This window comes from Crinia signifera, chromosome 3, assembly GCF_055691185.1.
Source record: "Crinia signifera chromosome 3, ASM5569118v1, whole genome shotgun sequence".
NCBI lineage: Eukaryota > Metazoa > Chordata > Amphibia > Anura > Myobatrachidae > Crinia > Crinia signifera.
The window spans coordinates 95,107,032-95,122,699 of record NC_139219.1 but is presented as its reverse complement, the minus strand read 5'-3'; the positions used below and the strand labels follow the sequence as shown (position 1 = coordinate 95,122,699).

The 15,668-nt window shown below is 44.2% G+C and overlaps 1 protein-coding gene across 1 annotated transcript; it reads right to left on the bottom strand.

The window, feature by feature from the left end:
* Positions 1-2,550: 2,550 nt before the first annotated feature.
* On the bottom strand, positions 2,551-15,351 carry SOD2 (superoxide dismutase 2). Its single transcript, XM_083176228.1, has 5 exons — positions 15,168-15,351; positions 4,996-5,198; positions 3,571-3,687; positions 3,297-3,476; positions 2,551-3,205 (listed from the first exon to the last, which is right to left on the bottom strand). The coding sequence occupies exons 1-5, from the start codon at positions 15,194-15,196 to the stop codon at positions 3,060-3,062; spliced, it is 675 nt and encodes a 224-aa protein (XP_083032354.1). The 5' UTR covers positions 15,197-15,351; the 3' UTR covers positions 2,551-3,059.
* Positions 15,352-15,668: the final 317 nt, after the last annotated feature.

The following is a 15,668-nucleotide window of genomic DNA, read 5'->3' as shown; positions in this document are numbered from 1 at the left end:
AATTATGGGGCAGATGTATTAAGCCTTAACAAGAGATAAATGCAAGGGTGATAAAGAGAGATAAACGTCCAGCCAATCACCTGCTAACTGCCATGTTACAGGCTGTGTTTGAAAAAAGTCAGTAAGGAGCTGATTGGCTGGACGTTTATCTCTCCTTATCACCCTTGCATTTATCTATTGTTAAGGCTTAATACATCTGCCCCAATGTTTCCAATATTCAGAGCTCTCCTGGCTGTGCTATATGTCACTCTGTCTTTAATAAATCTTTCTTTCAACACTTGCCTGCTTATCAATCTCACCATATACTGCAGTGAAAGTAGACAATTTTCTGAAGCGACTCTGCTCCCTTAGTACTAGACGTTGCTGGAGTAGGTTGCTACGGTGACAGTTACTGTTGTCGGGCACTAGCTGACCGGTATGTGTAGCTACTAGCTAGCGGTGAAACCCTTTAGGTATATGATCTGTTTACTCAAATGCAGGATCCTCAATGTAAATTAGTCTGGACGTTTTATGAGGTAATTCTCACTTTAGCTGGATCATAGTTTAACTCTCTGCCTGAAGTCTTTGCTGTGCTGTATAAATACTGTCCTGTATACTAATGTCCTGTTCCTCGGCTAAGGCTGTGTGATGTTCCAGCAGTATAGCACTAGGTATATCACGCATAGGAAGCTGTGCTGGCTCCCTGAATATCAATTCCTGCAGCTTGATACTATTAGATAGTTAGCGATTCCCCTCCTTTGCTATATATATGGGTGTCAGGGCGGGACTCACCACACCTCTCTTATGACTGCGGATTAATATTCTCCTTTGACTCTGGCCGGCACTGCCCTCCAGATGCTGCGTCACTGCTGATTCTCCACCTCAGAGACCGCCTGTCAGCACCGCTATCCGCCCTGCCTGCTGCGTAGTTCTGCCTTTTACAAATCTCCTCAGGGATTCTCCATCTTCCCCTCACAGACTGCACAGCACAACTGTTCCTCACTCTCAACTGTCTCCCCTTACCCTGGTCATGTGACCAACTCCTGACCTCTTCAACAGTTGCAGAGACTGCTGGGAATTGTTCATTTCTCAGACAATGTCCCCTGTGGGGATATCATATGTTTATAGTACAATATATCTTATATTAATAATTACTAGTATGGCATTGTATGCCTATAAATCACTACATGCACATATATATGAATTTATCACACATCTACCTTTTAAAATCAAAATAGTCTTAGATGGTTGATCTTATTGGTGCGAGTTGCCATTCGGGTACTGTTTAAAGGCTGAAACCAGCACCCGAATTAAGACTATCTTGCACCCTTCGCAGGGCCGAATTCGCTTAAAAGTGCTCGCACCCCTAAGGCAGTTCGAGCACTTTTAAGCAAATTCAGCACGTCGTAAAGTGCACCCGGTGCCGTTATGATTCGCACTCGCGAATCATCCGCACGTAATAGGATCGACCCTTTTAATTAAAATTACACAATAAAATTGTTGACTTATTTCAGTCCTGCTGAAACTTATGAAGAAATTTGTTCCTTCTACAGCCACATGAGGGGGAACTTCCCACAAATATCTGAAGCCATAATCCAAAAACACAATAGAAGAGGCTGACTGTGCAATAACACACTCAATTTAATCTAGTTACACACTATATAATTACCAGTCTAGTCTGGTTGGTTGGAATGAAAATCTGGTAATGTATGGAAGCAAATTACAATTGGACTTGCACTGTACAGAGTGTGTGTGAATTTTCAGTATTGTGTACAGCTCTGAATCGGGTGATATGAGGTACATGTATAACAGCCTTTATTGGAATAGCAGCATCATGCCACAGATACAGCTTCCTTGTATGTTATGCTGGCAGTGTGACAAATACCAGGGGTGCTATATGGCTCCATCATTATTGGCGCTCCTATCTGCAGCTATCGTTTCTTCACCACAGCGCTTCCCCAGGCTGTGGCAGCTATTTAGGCTCCCGCCTGTGCATGGAAAATCTCAGCCATGTCAACTGTTGGTAGCATGGAGGAGAGAGTGAATGTTCTATTGCAGTGGTTCTACACCTCAGTCCTCAAGACCCCCACACAGTTCATGTTTTCCAGGTCAGCCAGCAGGTGCACTCATTACTCACTGACACATTTGAAAAGATCCACAGGTGGAGCTAATTTCACTGGTGATTCAGTGTGGAGACATGGAAAACTGTGTGGGGGTCCTGAGGACAGAGGTTGAGCACCACTGTTCTATTGTGTCTGGCAGATTTTGTGTTGTTGTTTTTTTTTTGGGGGGGGGGGGGGGAGACTACTTTCTTTCACCTATACTCCTTTACACCTGGTTTCAAGATGCAGCCTGCAATAGGTTTTATTCTGCAGGCACCAGAACCTTGAGCATTTTCCTAACTTTATAGACTGTTGATGTGACTGGATGAATGCACAGAACCTCCTCATTAAAAGCAATGCTTTATAGAACTAGAAGTAAGCGACCTATTTTATTTCACAAGGTAGCACTAGGGAAATGTGAAGTGTTATATTAATTACAAAACAATAAAAAAAAGTGATAAAACAGGCATTCTAAATATACTGAATTTATTGTTAGCAGGAATTAAACATCGATTTGCAGGTTTGTAGATTTAGAACAGGTCTGTGAAATACTTCAAAGGGCCTACACATGGAGAGATGTGCCGATGAACATCCTGAGTTATGTTACATTGCTCAGAACACAGCGCTGCATAACGATGTGCCGCTGAGCGATCTGTCAGGGCCAGTGTTCTCCAGTGAGAACACGGACACTGGCAATTATAGATTTATCCAGCTATTAATTGCCGGGCTATAGCGACATGTGGATCTGCGCACCGCTATGGACTCCACACACACACACACAGACACACGGCCGATTTCCAGAGTGATCTAGTTAAATTAAGTAATATCGCTCAGAAAACGGCCTGAAATCGCTACGTGTGTAAATAAGGCATGTCTGTCATAACAAATTTTCTGATAAGATTCACATAAGCATGAAAAGCCCAGCTACAAGTTACAATAAGTTCTAAGTGCTTATCAAGAATAGAGCAAAAATAAACTTTAGATTTTGCAAGACCGATATCTTCCAGCTACATTCTCCCAATTGATGACATTCCAGATAGCTTTTAGATAGTCGGGTCTAACGTTCTTATACTGCAGGTAGTAAGCATGTTCCCATACATCAATGCCCAGAAGAGGAATAAGACCTGAGAAACAAAACAAAGTTTAACAATTTTTTTCACAAAACTGTACTCCTGAAATATAAAGTACTACTGCAGCCACTATGAGCCCACTCACCTGTTGTTCCTTGCAAGGGATCCTGATTAGCACATGCAGCAACTTGTAAGTGGTGCGATTCTTTGTTGTAACCTAGCCAGCCCCATCCTGATCCCTGCACTGCAGCAGACACAGCGCTAAGCTTCTCCTTTAACTTCTCAAATGAGCCAAAGTCGCGTTTTATGGCCTCTAAAAGTTCTCCTAGTACCAATGAAATGTATCATTAGGAAAGACAAACATACGTAAGACCTGGTCATCTACATTACAAAACATTTGAAGCAGAACATATACTGACCTTGAGGTTCTCCACCACCATTGGGAGAAAGATTTGTCCAGAAAATGGTGTGATTTATATGTCCGCCACCATTAAATTTAAGGGCAGGCTGAAGAGACACCTGAGCAGTCACATCACCTAAAATATAAGAAACGATATAAGGTTGAGAATCATGGGCATATTGAGAGGATGAGGCCTACATGCAGTCTTACACAGATTATACATGTGCCGTTGATGTGGATGATGCAGTGGTTGGGACTCTCACTATGGGCCTTATTCTAGTTCACTCTTAGAGGCAAATTCTTTCTCAAATGGACAAAACCATGTGCACTGCAGGTGGGGCAGATGTAACATGTGCAGATAGAATTAGATTTGGGTGGGGTTTTTCTTCAAAGTGAGATCTATATTGCAGTGTAGAAATAAAGCAGTCAGTATTTTTCCTGCACAGAAACAAAATAACTCGCACAAAGCTAATTCTCTCTGCACATGTTAAATCTGCCCCACCTGCAGTGCACATGGTTTTGTCTACTTGAAAAGGAATTTGCGTCTAAAGGTGGCCATACATCTACAGATTGATTGTCAGATTGGGCTGGTTGGAACAAAATCCTGGTAATGGATGAAAGCAAATGACAGTTGACCATATGCTTCGAAATGCTGGAAAACTGCCAAAGACTGTCACTCATCGATTACCAGGTTTTTGTTCCAACCAGCCCAATCTGACAATCAATCTGTAGATGTATGGCCACCTTAAGAGTGAACCAAAATAAGGCCCTATATCCAGACAGACATGAACCTGTTGTGTCATAAGTGGGAGAACATTCAGCAATGTATCCAATGAATGGCAAGCTCATAGAGCAGTGTTGCTGAGAGGGACAACAAGCGTTAAGAGCAATGATTATCCATTGGATGACCAAGAGGAGGGAGGGTCCTGCCCATGATAGCTTACATGCAAAGCAATGCAATTCCCACCAAACAGTAGAAGGGCCATCTTAATATATAAGCACACTGGGCAGCTGCCCAGGGCCCCATAATTCTTGGTGTTTGCAAGCATTGGCGGGTGGTGGCTACATAATTAGAGCTGAAAGGCAGCATTCTCCACATGCCTGCAGCCAGACAGTGAATGTTAATATGTGGTCACTGAGAAGCCAAGAAAGAACACAGAGGCTTCCCAGGGAACGCTTGCATAATAAAGATATATGTAATAGGTCTTCAATGGCTTGGTTTTTTGCCTTTGCTGACTGCCAAATGTGTGTACCGCAATTAGAGATGTCAATACCGGGATTGAGCATTTTTCAATCCCGGGATTGAAATTGCACAAATTGCAGCCTTGATAACAGGTCTGAAGCAGGCCCAAGGTGCTAGTGAGAAATAAAAATTAAGCCATCCACCAGATAATGAAAATTGTTGCAGGTCCTGCACCAGTTATTGAATAGCAATTTTTAATACCTTTAGATAGAGCTTCTGCATATTTCTCCTCTGCGATATTCAGATTGTTCACATAAGCAGCGTGGTGTTTACTGTGGTGGAGTTGCATAATCTCTGCACTGAGATGGGGTTGTAGTGCTCCATAATCATATGGCAAGTCAGGCAATGTATGCTTCTGTCTGGAAGTCAGGCATCCCAAAGCAGGTGCAAGTCTAAAGTTAGCTCTGTAGAGCGAAAAACACAAGGATTCAGTGCATTTATTCCTTAAGAAGGGTTCACAACATCATCAACATTTGCACATATTTTACATATACTGGATTTATAATAATGCAACTACAAGATCTGAAAATTGTTAGAAACCTAATAATGCAACTACAAGATCTGAAAATTGTTAGAAACCTAATAAAATATTTTAAGGCCTAAAGCTGGGTACACATATGTACAATTTCATTTTTCTTGCGACCGTTCGATCGACCGAATACACGTTCGGCCGTCCAAAACATACGACCGTTCTGCGCGTACACATATGTACAATTTTACTTGCGACGTCCGATGTACTCCCGTCCAAACAATCGCAAGAAGAAGTATATGAGAGACCCTGTAACCCTTTGCCTGCTGTTTTAACTAATGTGTGTTTAATGCCTCACTGCCCAACACTTTAGAGGCATCACTTTAAGACATTAATCAATGTTGAAGTTTTAATAGTGTGTTATGGTGCCCTGCAAAGAGCTTCCAGCACACTCTATTAAAACTTCAACATTGATTAATGTCTTAAAGTGATGCCTCTAAAGTGTTGGGCAGTGAGGCATTAAACACACATTAGTTAAAACAGCAGGCAAAGGGTTACAGGGTCTCTCATAATGCAGCATACCACCGTGCTTTGTCAAACTGTCAAGCATATCGATCGAACATGCGTACACACTTCACTTTTGTTCCGATATGGAGCCGTCCTGTCGCATGAAATATTAAGCAGCAAAGAACCTTCGACCGACTGACCGTGGACGGCCAAGAGCGTTTTTGGCCGTTTATCGATCGCACAGCAGCAATTGGGACAGCGTACACACCTATACAATCGAACGGCCGTTTGCCCCCAGATTGGAAGAACGGCCCGACGATTGTATATATGTGTACCTAGCTTTACAGATCCCCTGTATTATTTGGGACATGATCAGTAATGAACAGAATCCAGATACTTAGGGGCATAATGAATTAACAATGTGCGGTCAGAGGACCGCCAAGAGCTTTAGCTCCTAGAGCTATTCAAAATGAAGACCATTTCTTCCTGCAATGTCAATACAGTAATAGAGCCCACACACGCACCGATCCCGGCGTGCGTTGTGGGCTTAATTAGCACACATAGCATCGCATCGTATGCCTTGTGCATACGATGTGCATGCGATGCTATGCTAGAAAAAGCTAGTACAAAAAGTATGTGCAGCACATACTTTTTGTACTGTACGATGAGGTGCCGCGGGAGCGCGCACCCCATCGTACAGCATCGCACCACCGGCAAATGTGCGTGTGTGGGCTCCTTAACCCATAGATTCTGGGTAAAACCGCGGATTTCTCTTCAACAGAAATCTGCGGAATACAGAACCTGCATGTTGACTGTGGGTTGCAATTGAATAGCCCTGTGGTAAATCCTGTGGCTAACTGAATAAGCCCCTAGACCACATCCAGTGTGAACAATTTTTGGTGTAGGAGCATGAACATTAAATAAGTCTACATGTAACATGTAACAAAACAGGACACACATCTGGAATGCAGTTAAAATCCCGGTGGTCTGGATCCCGGTGTTCAGAATCCCGACGCCGGAATCCCGACCGCCGAAATCCCGACACATTCTCCCTCCGTGGGTGTCCACGACACCCCTGGAGGGAGAATAAATTAGTGTGCCGAGCGTAGCGAGGCACCAGGCCCGCTGCGTGGCGAGCGCAGCGAGCCCGCAAGGGGGGGCGATCCACGTCCCCCCTTGTCGGCATTTCGGCTGTCGGGATTCCGAACGCAGGGATTCCGACCGCCGGGATTCAGTACTGAATCCTTACAGCTTCCTTGTAATACTGTATGTAGACAGTATATGTCACTTCCAAGACTAAAGGCCCCTATACGCTAGTGCGAATTGGGCCAATTATGATGGATCAGGCTGAGAAATCAGGCAAAGACGGATGTGTGACATCAGATCTGATGTGCGGTCCTTTGTAGTATATGTGGGAGGATTCGCAGAGACAATTGTGATGTATTTTTAAGTTTCCTAGAGACCTATATAACAAACTAGTTAAAACAAATTTATGTAGCTATAGATTAATGGTGTGCCCAGCATTCAGTAAGTGTGACTGAATATACAAAGGATTGTTTGTAAGGAGGCAAACTAAAGAAAAAAGTATAATGAATTAAATTAAACATTTGATTTTATTAAGACTTCTAAAATAGGGGGAAAAAAATAAATAAAAACAATTTTTGTGCATTAATAGTGTGTTTGGCTCAGTAGCCCACATTAGCATATATCACACTGTAATCGACCTGGGTTATATTTGCGGTGTGAAAGGGGTACAATAAAGCTGGGTAAACATGAGGTGATATGTCAGCTGCTCAAGCTAATGGCTGATATATCGCAAGCCAGTCGGTGAGTGCAAACGACATGGCAGTGACCTGCGTTGTTCACTGACAGATCAAGTTGGCTGTGTAGCACAGCCAATGAGCAATTATAGCAGATTATGGACAAAGTGCTGCAAACAAAAAGTCATAAAAACCCTGCTTTCTGTGTTTTTGCTGCATTTTCATATGCAGCAAAGCCCCGCCACAGGGGCTTCGCTGCAGGGGGTTATGCCAGTTCTAGATGGCATAACCCCATGGAAGCCTATGGGCTTCCCTTCGCATCCCCCGCACAATCTGTGTCCGGGCAGCTTTCTGCTGTGCTGCCCAGACCAGTGATCTCCTCCCTGCACCTCTTTAGAGTGCAGGGAGGAGGAAGCGGAGCCGGGTACGGGTCCAGGGAGGGAGTGGAGACCCGCTGCACATCGCCAGCCGCAACGCAAAGTACAGCTCTTATCGCAAGAGCTGTCCTTTGCCTTAACCCCTTCCCGACATTTGACGTACATTTACGTCATGGCCGGGATGTACTTCCCGACACATGGCATAAATGTACGTCATGACTTTAAACTGTCACTGCGTCTCGAGACGCAGTGACAGAGGGACGATGTCTGCTGTCCCTGACAGCAGACATGTCCCTGCATGCCCAGGGGGGGCTGCGATGCCCCCCCCCCCGTCGGCGATCGCTGTGATTGGCTGTTCAGTGTGAACAGCCATTCACAGCGTTTTCCTGTGTTACCAGCGAATCAGACGCTCGGTAACACAGGTGTCAATCACCGCCGGGCGTCAGGGGGCATGAGGGGGTCATCGGTGACGATGACACCTCACCCCACCCTCACCCCACCTGCCCCCAAGGCTGTGATTGGTCCGTGGGACCCACGGACCAATCACAGCCAAGGCGCGACATTTAAACTAACGGTGACTGCGCTGCAGACGCCATTCCGGTCTGGAATAGCGTGCAGAGCGGTCACCGTGCCTATCTGCCGTGATACTGACCTGATCCTTGCTAATACTTACCTGATCCTTGCAAATACCTTACCTGATTACCTGATCACTGCTTGTAGCGTGCTGGACGCTTCCTGGATCTGACTTCTTGGGACTTCCTGCTGCTGCTGCTGCAGTGTGATAGAGAGATAGAGAGATAGAGAGAGAGATAGAGAGATAGTGACAGAGAGAGCTATATTTTGTGTCTGCTACCCCCCCTTTTTGGGGGTGCAGGTTTTTTTTATATATAAATAACTGTCAGTGCTGCTGCTGCTGCAGTGTCATAGAGTGATAGATAGTGATAGATAGTGAGAGATAGAGAGATTTGTGTCTGCTACCCCCCCTTTTTGGGGGTGCAGGTTTTTTTTTTATATATATAACTGTCAGTGCTGCTGCTGCAGTGTCATAGAGTGATAGATAGTGATAGATAGTGAGAGATAGAGAGATAGAGAGAGATAGTGACAGAGAGTGATAGAGAGTGTATATTTTGTGTCTGCTACCCCCCCCTTTTTGGGGGTGCAGGTTTTTTTTTATACATATAACTGTCAGTGCTGCTGCTGCAGTGTCCTAGAGTGATAGATAGTGAGAGATAGAGAGAGATAGTGACAGAGAGTGATAGAGAGTGTATATTTTGTGTCTGCTACCCCCCCTTTTGTGCTGATCAGTATATCTGTGCTGATCAGCAACTTTTTGGGGGCGCAGGGTTTTTTTTTTATATATATACCTGTCAGTTGCTGCCAGTTGCACTGTCAGTTGCACCAAAGGTTGTGCACCTGCTGCCCCTCACTGGTAATCAGTGTTGCATCACTGATCACCTTTTTTTTTTTTGAGGCTGCTGTGGGGTCTTTTTTTAATTTTTTTTTTTACACACACTGTGATTTTGTGGGTGTCCTGTGGCCACTGTGCGCTGATCAGTGACGTACATCACTGATCAGCTTTTTCGGCACAGGGTTGATCTATTTTTTTTTTTTTTTTATCAAATTCCTGTTGCCTTTGAGCGCTGTTCAGTGACGGACGTTACTGACCAACATCTGTGCTCAATTTTTGGCGCAGGAGCTTTTTTTTTTTTTTTTAACCCCTTCAATTTTTTTTTTTTAATTGGGATCAAATTCCTGTATAAAGTATTTTTTTTTTTTCCTGCACTACATACACACTACATACCCCCCGGGTTGAAATAAAGTTTGTACCCCCCCCTACACTATACACGTGTTGAAACATTTCACTACCAGTAACACAAAAATAAAAATGGCATCCCAAATGTCATCCCAGTCATCCAGAAGAATGTATTCAGCGGAGGAGGCATATGCCATGCTTGCCTCTGATTCTGACACAGCCAGTGAGGCAAGCGGGGAATTTGAAGGATTCATCTTAAGCTCCTCTTCCTCCTCTAGTGATGAGGGACCCCCTCAAAGACGCCCCCGTAGAGCAGCTGAGACCCCCCCCCCCAATAATTGATCTCGTATGGACCCCACCAGACAATTTTGAGCCCCAGGTTCCTGAGTTTTTGGCCATGCCAGGAATCCAATTTGATCCCACAGGTCTCAGAGAAATTGACTTTTTCAAATTATTTTTCTCTGATGATTTTATAAATTTAATTGTGGACCAAACTAATTTATATGCCCAGCAGTTTATTGCTCAAAACCCCACGTCATCATTTGCTAGGTGGACCCCTGTAGATGCAGTAGAGATGATGACGTTTTGGGGTCTGGTGTTTCATATGGGCATAGTAAAAAAGCCAGAAATTAGGCAATATTGGAGTACAGATGTTCTGTACAGCACCCCATTTTACCGTATGGCCATGCCCCGGGCTCGATTTGAGACGAACCTTAAATTTTTGCATTACAACGATAATGCACAGTGCCCACCCAGAGATGATCCCACCTTTGACCGGCTATTCAAAGTCAGGCCGGTCATTGATCATTTCAGTGCCAAATTTGAAGAGATGTACATCCCAGATAAATTCATTTGCATAGACGAGTCCCTTATACATTTTAAAGGAAGGGTTAAATTCCGCCAGTACCTTCCCAGTAAGAGGGCAAGGTATGGCATAAAAATGTATAAGCTGTGTGAAAGCACCTCAGGGTACACCCACAGGTTTAGGGTATATGAAGGGAAGGACTCAAGAATTGAACCGCCAGAATGCCCCCCCTCCCTCGTAGGTGTTAGTGGAAAAATTGTCTGGGATTTAGTGCACCCCTTCCTGGATAAAGGTTATCACCTCTATGTGGATAACTTTTACACCAGCATCCCCCTGTTTAAGGCCCTTGGTTCAAGAGGTACAGCAGCTTGCGGTACTGTGCGCAAGTACCAAAGAGGCCTCCCAAAAACGCACATTGCCCAAGTAATGAGAAGGGGTGAAAGCAGGGGAATATGCACCGAAAATATGTTGTTGGTCAAATATAAGGACAAGAGGGATGTCCTTATACTGACAACAATTCACGGAGACAGTACCACCTCCGTCCCTGTACGAGGTACCAGTACCCACACCTCCAAACCTAATTGTATCCTGGATTACAATAGGTACATGGGCGGAGTGGATCTTTCAGATCAGGTACTGAAGCCGTACAGTGCCCTGCGGAAAACAAAAATCTGGTACAAGAAGCTGGCCGTGTATATCATCCAGATGGCACTGTATAACGCTTACGTGCTATTCCGTTCTACCGGCCAGAGGGGGACATTTATGCACTTTCAAGAGGAAGTCATAAAGGGCCTAGTATTTGGGAACCAGCAGGCAGAGGGCCCCAGTACTTCTAGTACTGGCCCCCGTATTGTACCAGGGCAGCATTTTCCTGATGAAATCCCCTCCACTGGAAAAAAGGGCAGGACACAAAAAAGGTGCAAAGTTTGCTATAAAAAGGGAATAAGAAAGCAAACTATTTTCCAGTGTGACACTTGCCCCGACAAACCCGGCCTATGTATAAAGGAGTGTTTTAAAATATACCACACATCTATGGATTTTTAGGTTCATCATTTCACCGTGCTTCGGGGGTCTTGCTAATGCCACATAGCACCCACCATTCATTCCACCAGAATCTGAGCCGCAAAATCCAAAAATCACTCCTTCCCTTCTGAGTCCTGCCATGCACCCAACTGGTATTTTTTGGTCACATGTGAGGCATTGCCGTACTCGGGAGAAATTGGGGCACAGATTTTGGGGTGCTTTTTCTCCTTCATACCTTCTGAAAATGAAAAATTTTGAGCCAGAACTGCATTTTTGTGTAAAAAAATGTAATTTTTCATTTTCACTGCCCAGTTGTATCAAAATTGGTGAAACCCCTGGGGGTTTTAAATGTACACTATACCCCTAGATGAATTCCCTGAGGGGTGTAGTTTGCAAAATGGGGTCACTTGTGGGGGGGTTCCACTGTATTGGTGCTTTGGGGGTCTTGCTAATGCGACATAGCACCCACCAACATTCCACCACCAAAAATCACTCCTTCCCTTCTGAGTCCTGCCATGCACCCAACTGGTATTTTTTGGTCACATATGAGGCATTGCCATACTCGGGAGAAATTGGGGCACAGATTTTGGGGTGCTTTGTCTCCTTCATTCCTTGTGAAAATGAAAAATTTTGAGCCAGAACTGCATTTTTGTGTAAAAAAATGTAATTTTTCATTTTCACTGCCCAGTTGTATCAAAATTGGTGAAACCCCTGGGGGTTTGAAATATACACTATACCCCTAGATGAATTCCCTGAGGGGTGTAGTTTGCAAAATGGGGTCACTTGTGGGGGGGTTCCACTGTATTGGTGCTTGGGGGGTCTTGCTAATGCAACATAGCACCCACCAACATTCCACCAGAATCTGAGCTGCAAAATCCAAAACTCACTCCTTCCCTTCTGAGTCCTGCCATGCGCCCAAATGGTATTTTTTGGTCACATGTGAGGCATTGCCGTACTCGGGAGAAATTGGGGCACAGATTTTGGGGTGCTTTTTTTCCTTCATACCTTCTGAAAATGAAAAATTTTGAGCCAGAACTGCATTTTTGTGTAAAAAAATGTAATTTTTCATTTTCACTGCCCAGTTGTATCAAAATTGGTGAAACCCCTGGGGGTTTGAAATGTACACTATACCCCTAGATGAATTCCCTGAGGGGTGTAGTTTGCAAAATGGGGTCACTTGTGGGGGGGTTCCACTGTATTGGTGCTTTGGGGGTCTTGCTAATGCGACATAGCACCCACCAACATTCCACCACCAAAAATCACTCCTTCCCTTCTGAGTCCTGCCATGCACCCAACTGGTATTTTTTGGTCACATATGAGGCATTGCCATACTCGGAAGAAATTGGGGCACAGATTTTGGGGTGCTTTGTCTCCTTCATACCTTCTGAAAATGAAAAATTTTGAGCCAGAACTGCATTTTTGTGTAAAAAAATGTAATTTTTCATTTTCACTGCCCAGTTGTATCAAAATTGGTGAAACCCCTGGGGGTTTGAAATGTACACTATACCCCTAGATGAATTCCCTGAGGGGTGTAGTTTGCAAAATGGGGTCACTTGTGGGGGGGTTCCACTGTATTGGTGCTTGGGGGGTCTTGCTAATGCAACATAGCACCCACCAACATTCCACCAGAATCTGAGCTGCAAAATCCAAAAATCACTCCTTCCTTTCTGAGTCCTGCCATGCACCCAAATGGTATTTTTTGGTCACATGTGAGGCATTGCCGTACTTGGGAGAAATTGGGGCACAGATTTTGGGGTGCTTTTTCTCCTTCATACCTTCTGAAAATGAAACATTTTGAGCCAGAACTGCATTTTTGTGTAAAAAATTTAATTTTTCATTTTCACTGTCCAGTTGTACCACAATTGGTAAAACCCCTGGGGGTTTGAAATGTACACTATACCCCTAGATGAATTCCCTGAGGGGTGTAGTTTGCAAAATGGGGTCACTTGTGGGGGGGTTCCTAAATTTTAGCATCTTATGGTGCCTAGAAACCTACATGGTGCCTAAAAAATAATCTCATAAAAAGGAGGCTCCAAAATCAAGTAGGTGCTCCTTCTATTATGAAGCCTGTGGTTTGGTCAACGTGCACACTAGGGCCACATATAGGATATTTATGAAAACAAAAGAATTGGGGGAATCAATTTTTAGTCACATTTCTCTAGTAAAATGTACTGTGTTCCTTAGAAAAATGTATTAAAATTGCAAATCTGCAAAAAAAATGAAATTTTGAAATTTCACCTACACTTTGTTTTAATTCCTGTGAAACACCTAAAGGGTTAACAAACTTCCAAAATGCTGTTTTGAATACTGTGAGGGGTGCAGTTTTTGAAATGGTATCATTTATGGGGGTGTCTCACATACAAGTCCCTCAAAGTCACATCAGAACTGAACTGGTCCCTAAAAAAATCAGTGTTTGAAATTTTCTTGAAAATTTGAGAATTTGCTATTCATATTGTAAGCCTCCTAGTGTCCAAAAAAATTAAAAGGAAGTTGAAATTATGATGGAAACATAAAGTAGACATATGGTCTATGTTAGTTATTAACTATTTTGAGTGGTATGATTATTTGTCTCACAAGCCGAAAATTTAACATTTTGCAAATTGCTAAATTTTCCATTTTTTCACGACATTTTGGTATTTTTCACAAAAAAACACAGACTGTATCGACCCAAATTTACCACTAATTTGAAGTACAATGTGTCACGAAAAAACAATCTCAAAATCACTGGGATAAGTAAAAGCAAAAAAAAGTTATCCCCACTTAAGTGATACATGTCAGATTTGAAAAAAAGGGCTCTGTCAGGAACGCAAAAACTGGCTGTGTCAGGAAGGGGTTAATAATCGCATGTTAGTGCATAGGTCAGTGGTTCCCAAACTGTGTGCCGCGGCTCCCTGGGGTGCCTCGGGACACATGCAGGGGTGCCGCGGGTTGGTGGTCCAGGACCAACTCAAATTATTAATGGTTAATTATTTATGAGCAAAACCAGTGCTGGTGGCTGCCAATCATACAATGTGTACAAACAGAAGCAAATCCTGCCCTTTACCACATAACTGCCGCTAAGAATCGCATATAAACCCAATCTGCTTAATTTTTTTGGGACCTAGGGGTGCCGTGAAAAAAATTCTGATTCTCTAGGGTGCCGTGAATCAAAAAAGATTGGGAACCCCTGGCATAGGTGATTATTAACTATGCGAATGCCGGCAATGTGCAGACGCATTTATTAGAGAATCCCGCCCATTATATTGGCACATCTGGCAGACTCGGCAGGAGTGTGATTAGGATCTACCAACAAAACAAATGCAACAATTTGCATGAAAATACACAGAAATAATTTACAAATTCAGTCAAAAGGAACCACTGCTGCTACTACATTACTGCACACACAGAGCAATAAGTAGCAGCCGTGAGCCGTCAGACACAGAGCTGCACAACGCTCTGCCCTGCGGGGCAACTTCAAAACAAGGGATTACCCGCCGTGACCCTACCCAGGGCACACTATGTGGGGTCACTAGCTAGATACCCGCATGTACATCCACAAACGGAGATCAATTATCTGCAATATAATCAGATGATCATAAATAATCTCCCGCGTTATCCGCTGACAGGTGGTTCCCGGTGTTATGAGCAGCCCAGTGTCCGAGCCACCGCAGCTGCTGCGCTAGTGTTCCCAGCAACTCACCTGCCGCACAGGCTCCGTGCACACAGCATGCTTATAGCGCAATCAGATACGGGGGCGCTGCAGCAGCCACCTGTCCCTTCTTATATCAGTGTGTGGGTGCCTCCTGTCTGTGGCCCTGCGGGTGTCCTTGCCCGATCTCCTCCCACTGACTCGTGTTGTAGTTCCGGGCCATGTGCAGAGCACTCCCTCCCACCTCCTGCCGCAGCTCTCTGACATGAAAGGGATTTCCCTGTCACACAGCCCTGCTATCATCACCCCAGCCCATATTAGCCTGTCTGACCCTCTCCTTCAGGGAAAAAATGCTCTGTTCCTGGGCTTCCCTGGTAATGTATGATTGCCATGACCTGTGGGGAGCTAGTTACTTGATAAGAAAGGCGTTTCACCACAGGTGATGGCAATCATACACTACCAGGGAAGTCCAGGAAAAGAGCATTTTCTCCTTCATGGAGTGGGTCAGGTAGGCAAGTATGCCCCAGCCTAGCTCAGAACTAGGGATTGGCA

Excerpts from the sequence above, each read along its gene's own strand:
- SOD2 (XM_083176228.1), bottom strand. The coding sequence starts at position 15,196 with ATGCTGTGTGCACGGAGCCTGTGCGGCAG. Across the intron at positions 3,477-3,570 it reads TGGTGGTGGAGAACCTCAAG|GAGAACTTTTAGAGGCCATA; the intron begins GTCAGTATATGT and ends CATTGGTACTAG. Across the intron at positions 3,206-3,296 it reads TCCCTTGCAAGGAACAACAG|GTCTTATTCCTCTTCTGGGC; the intron begins GTGAGTGGGCTC and ends TTTGTTTCTCAG.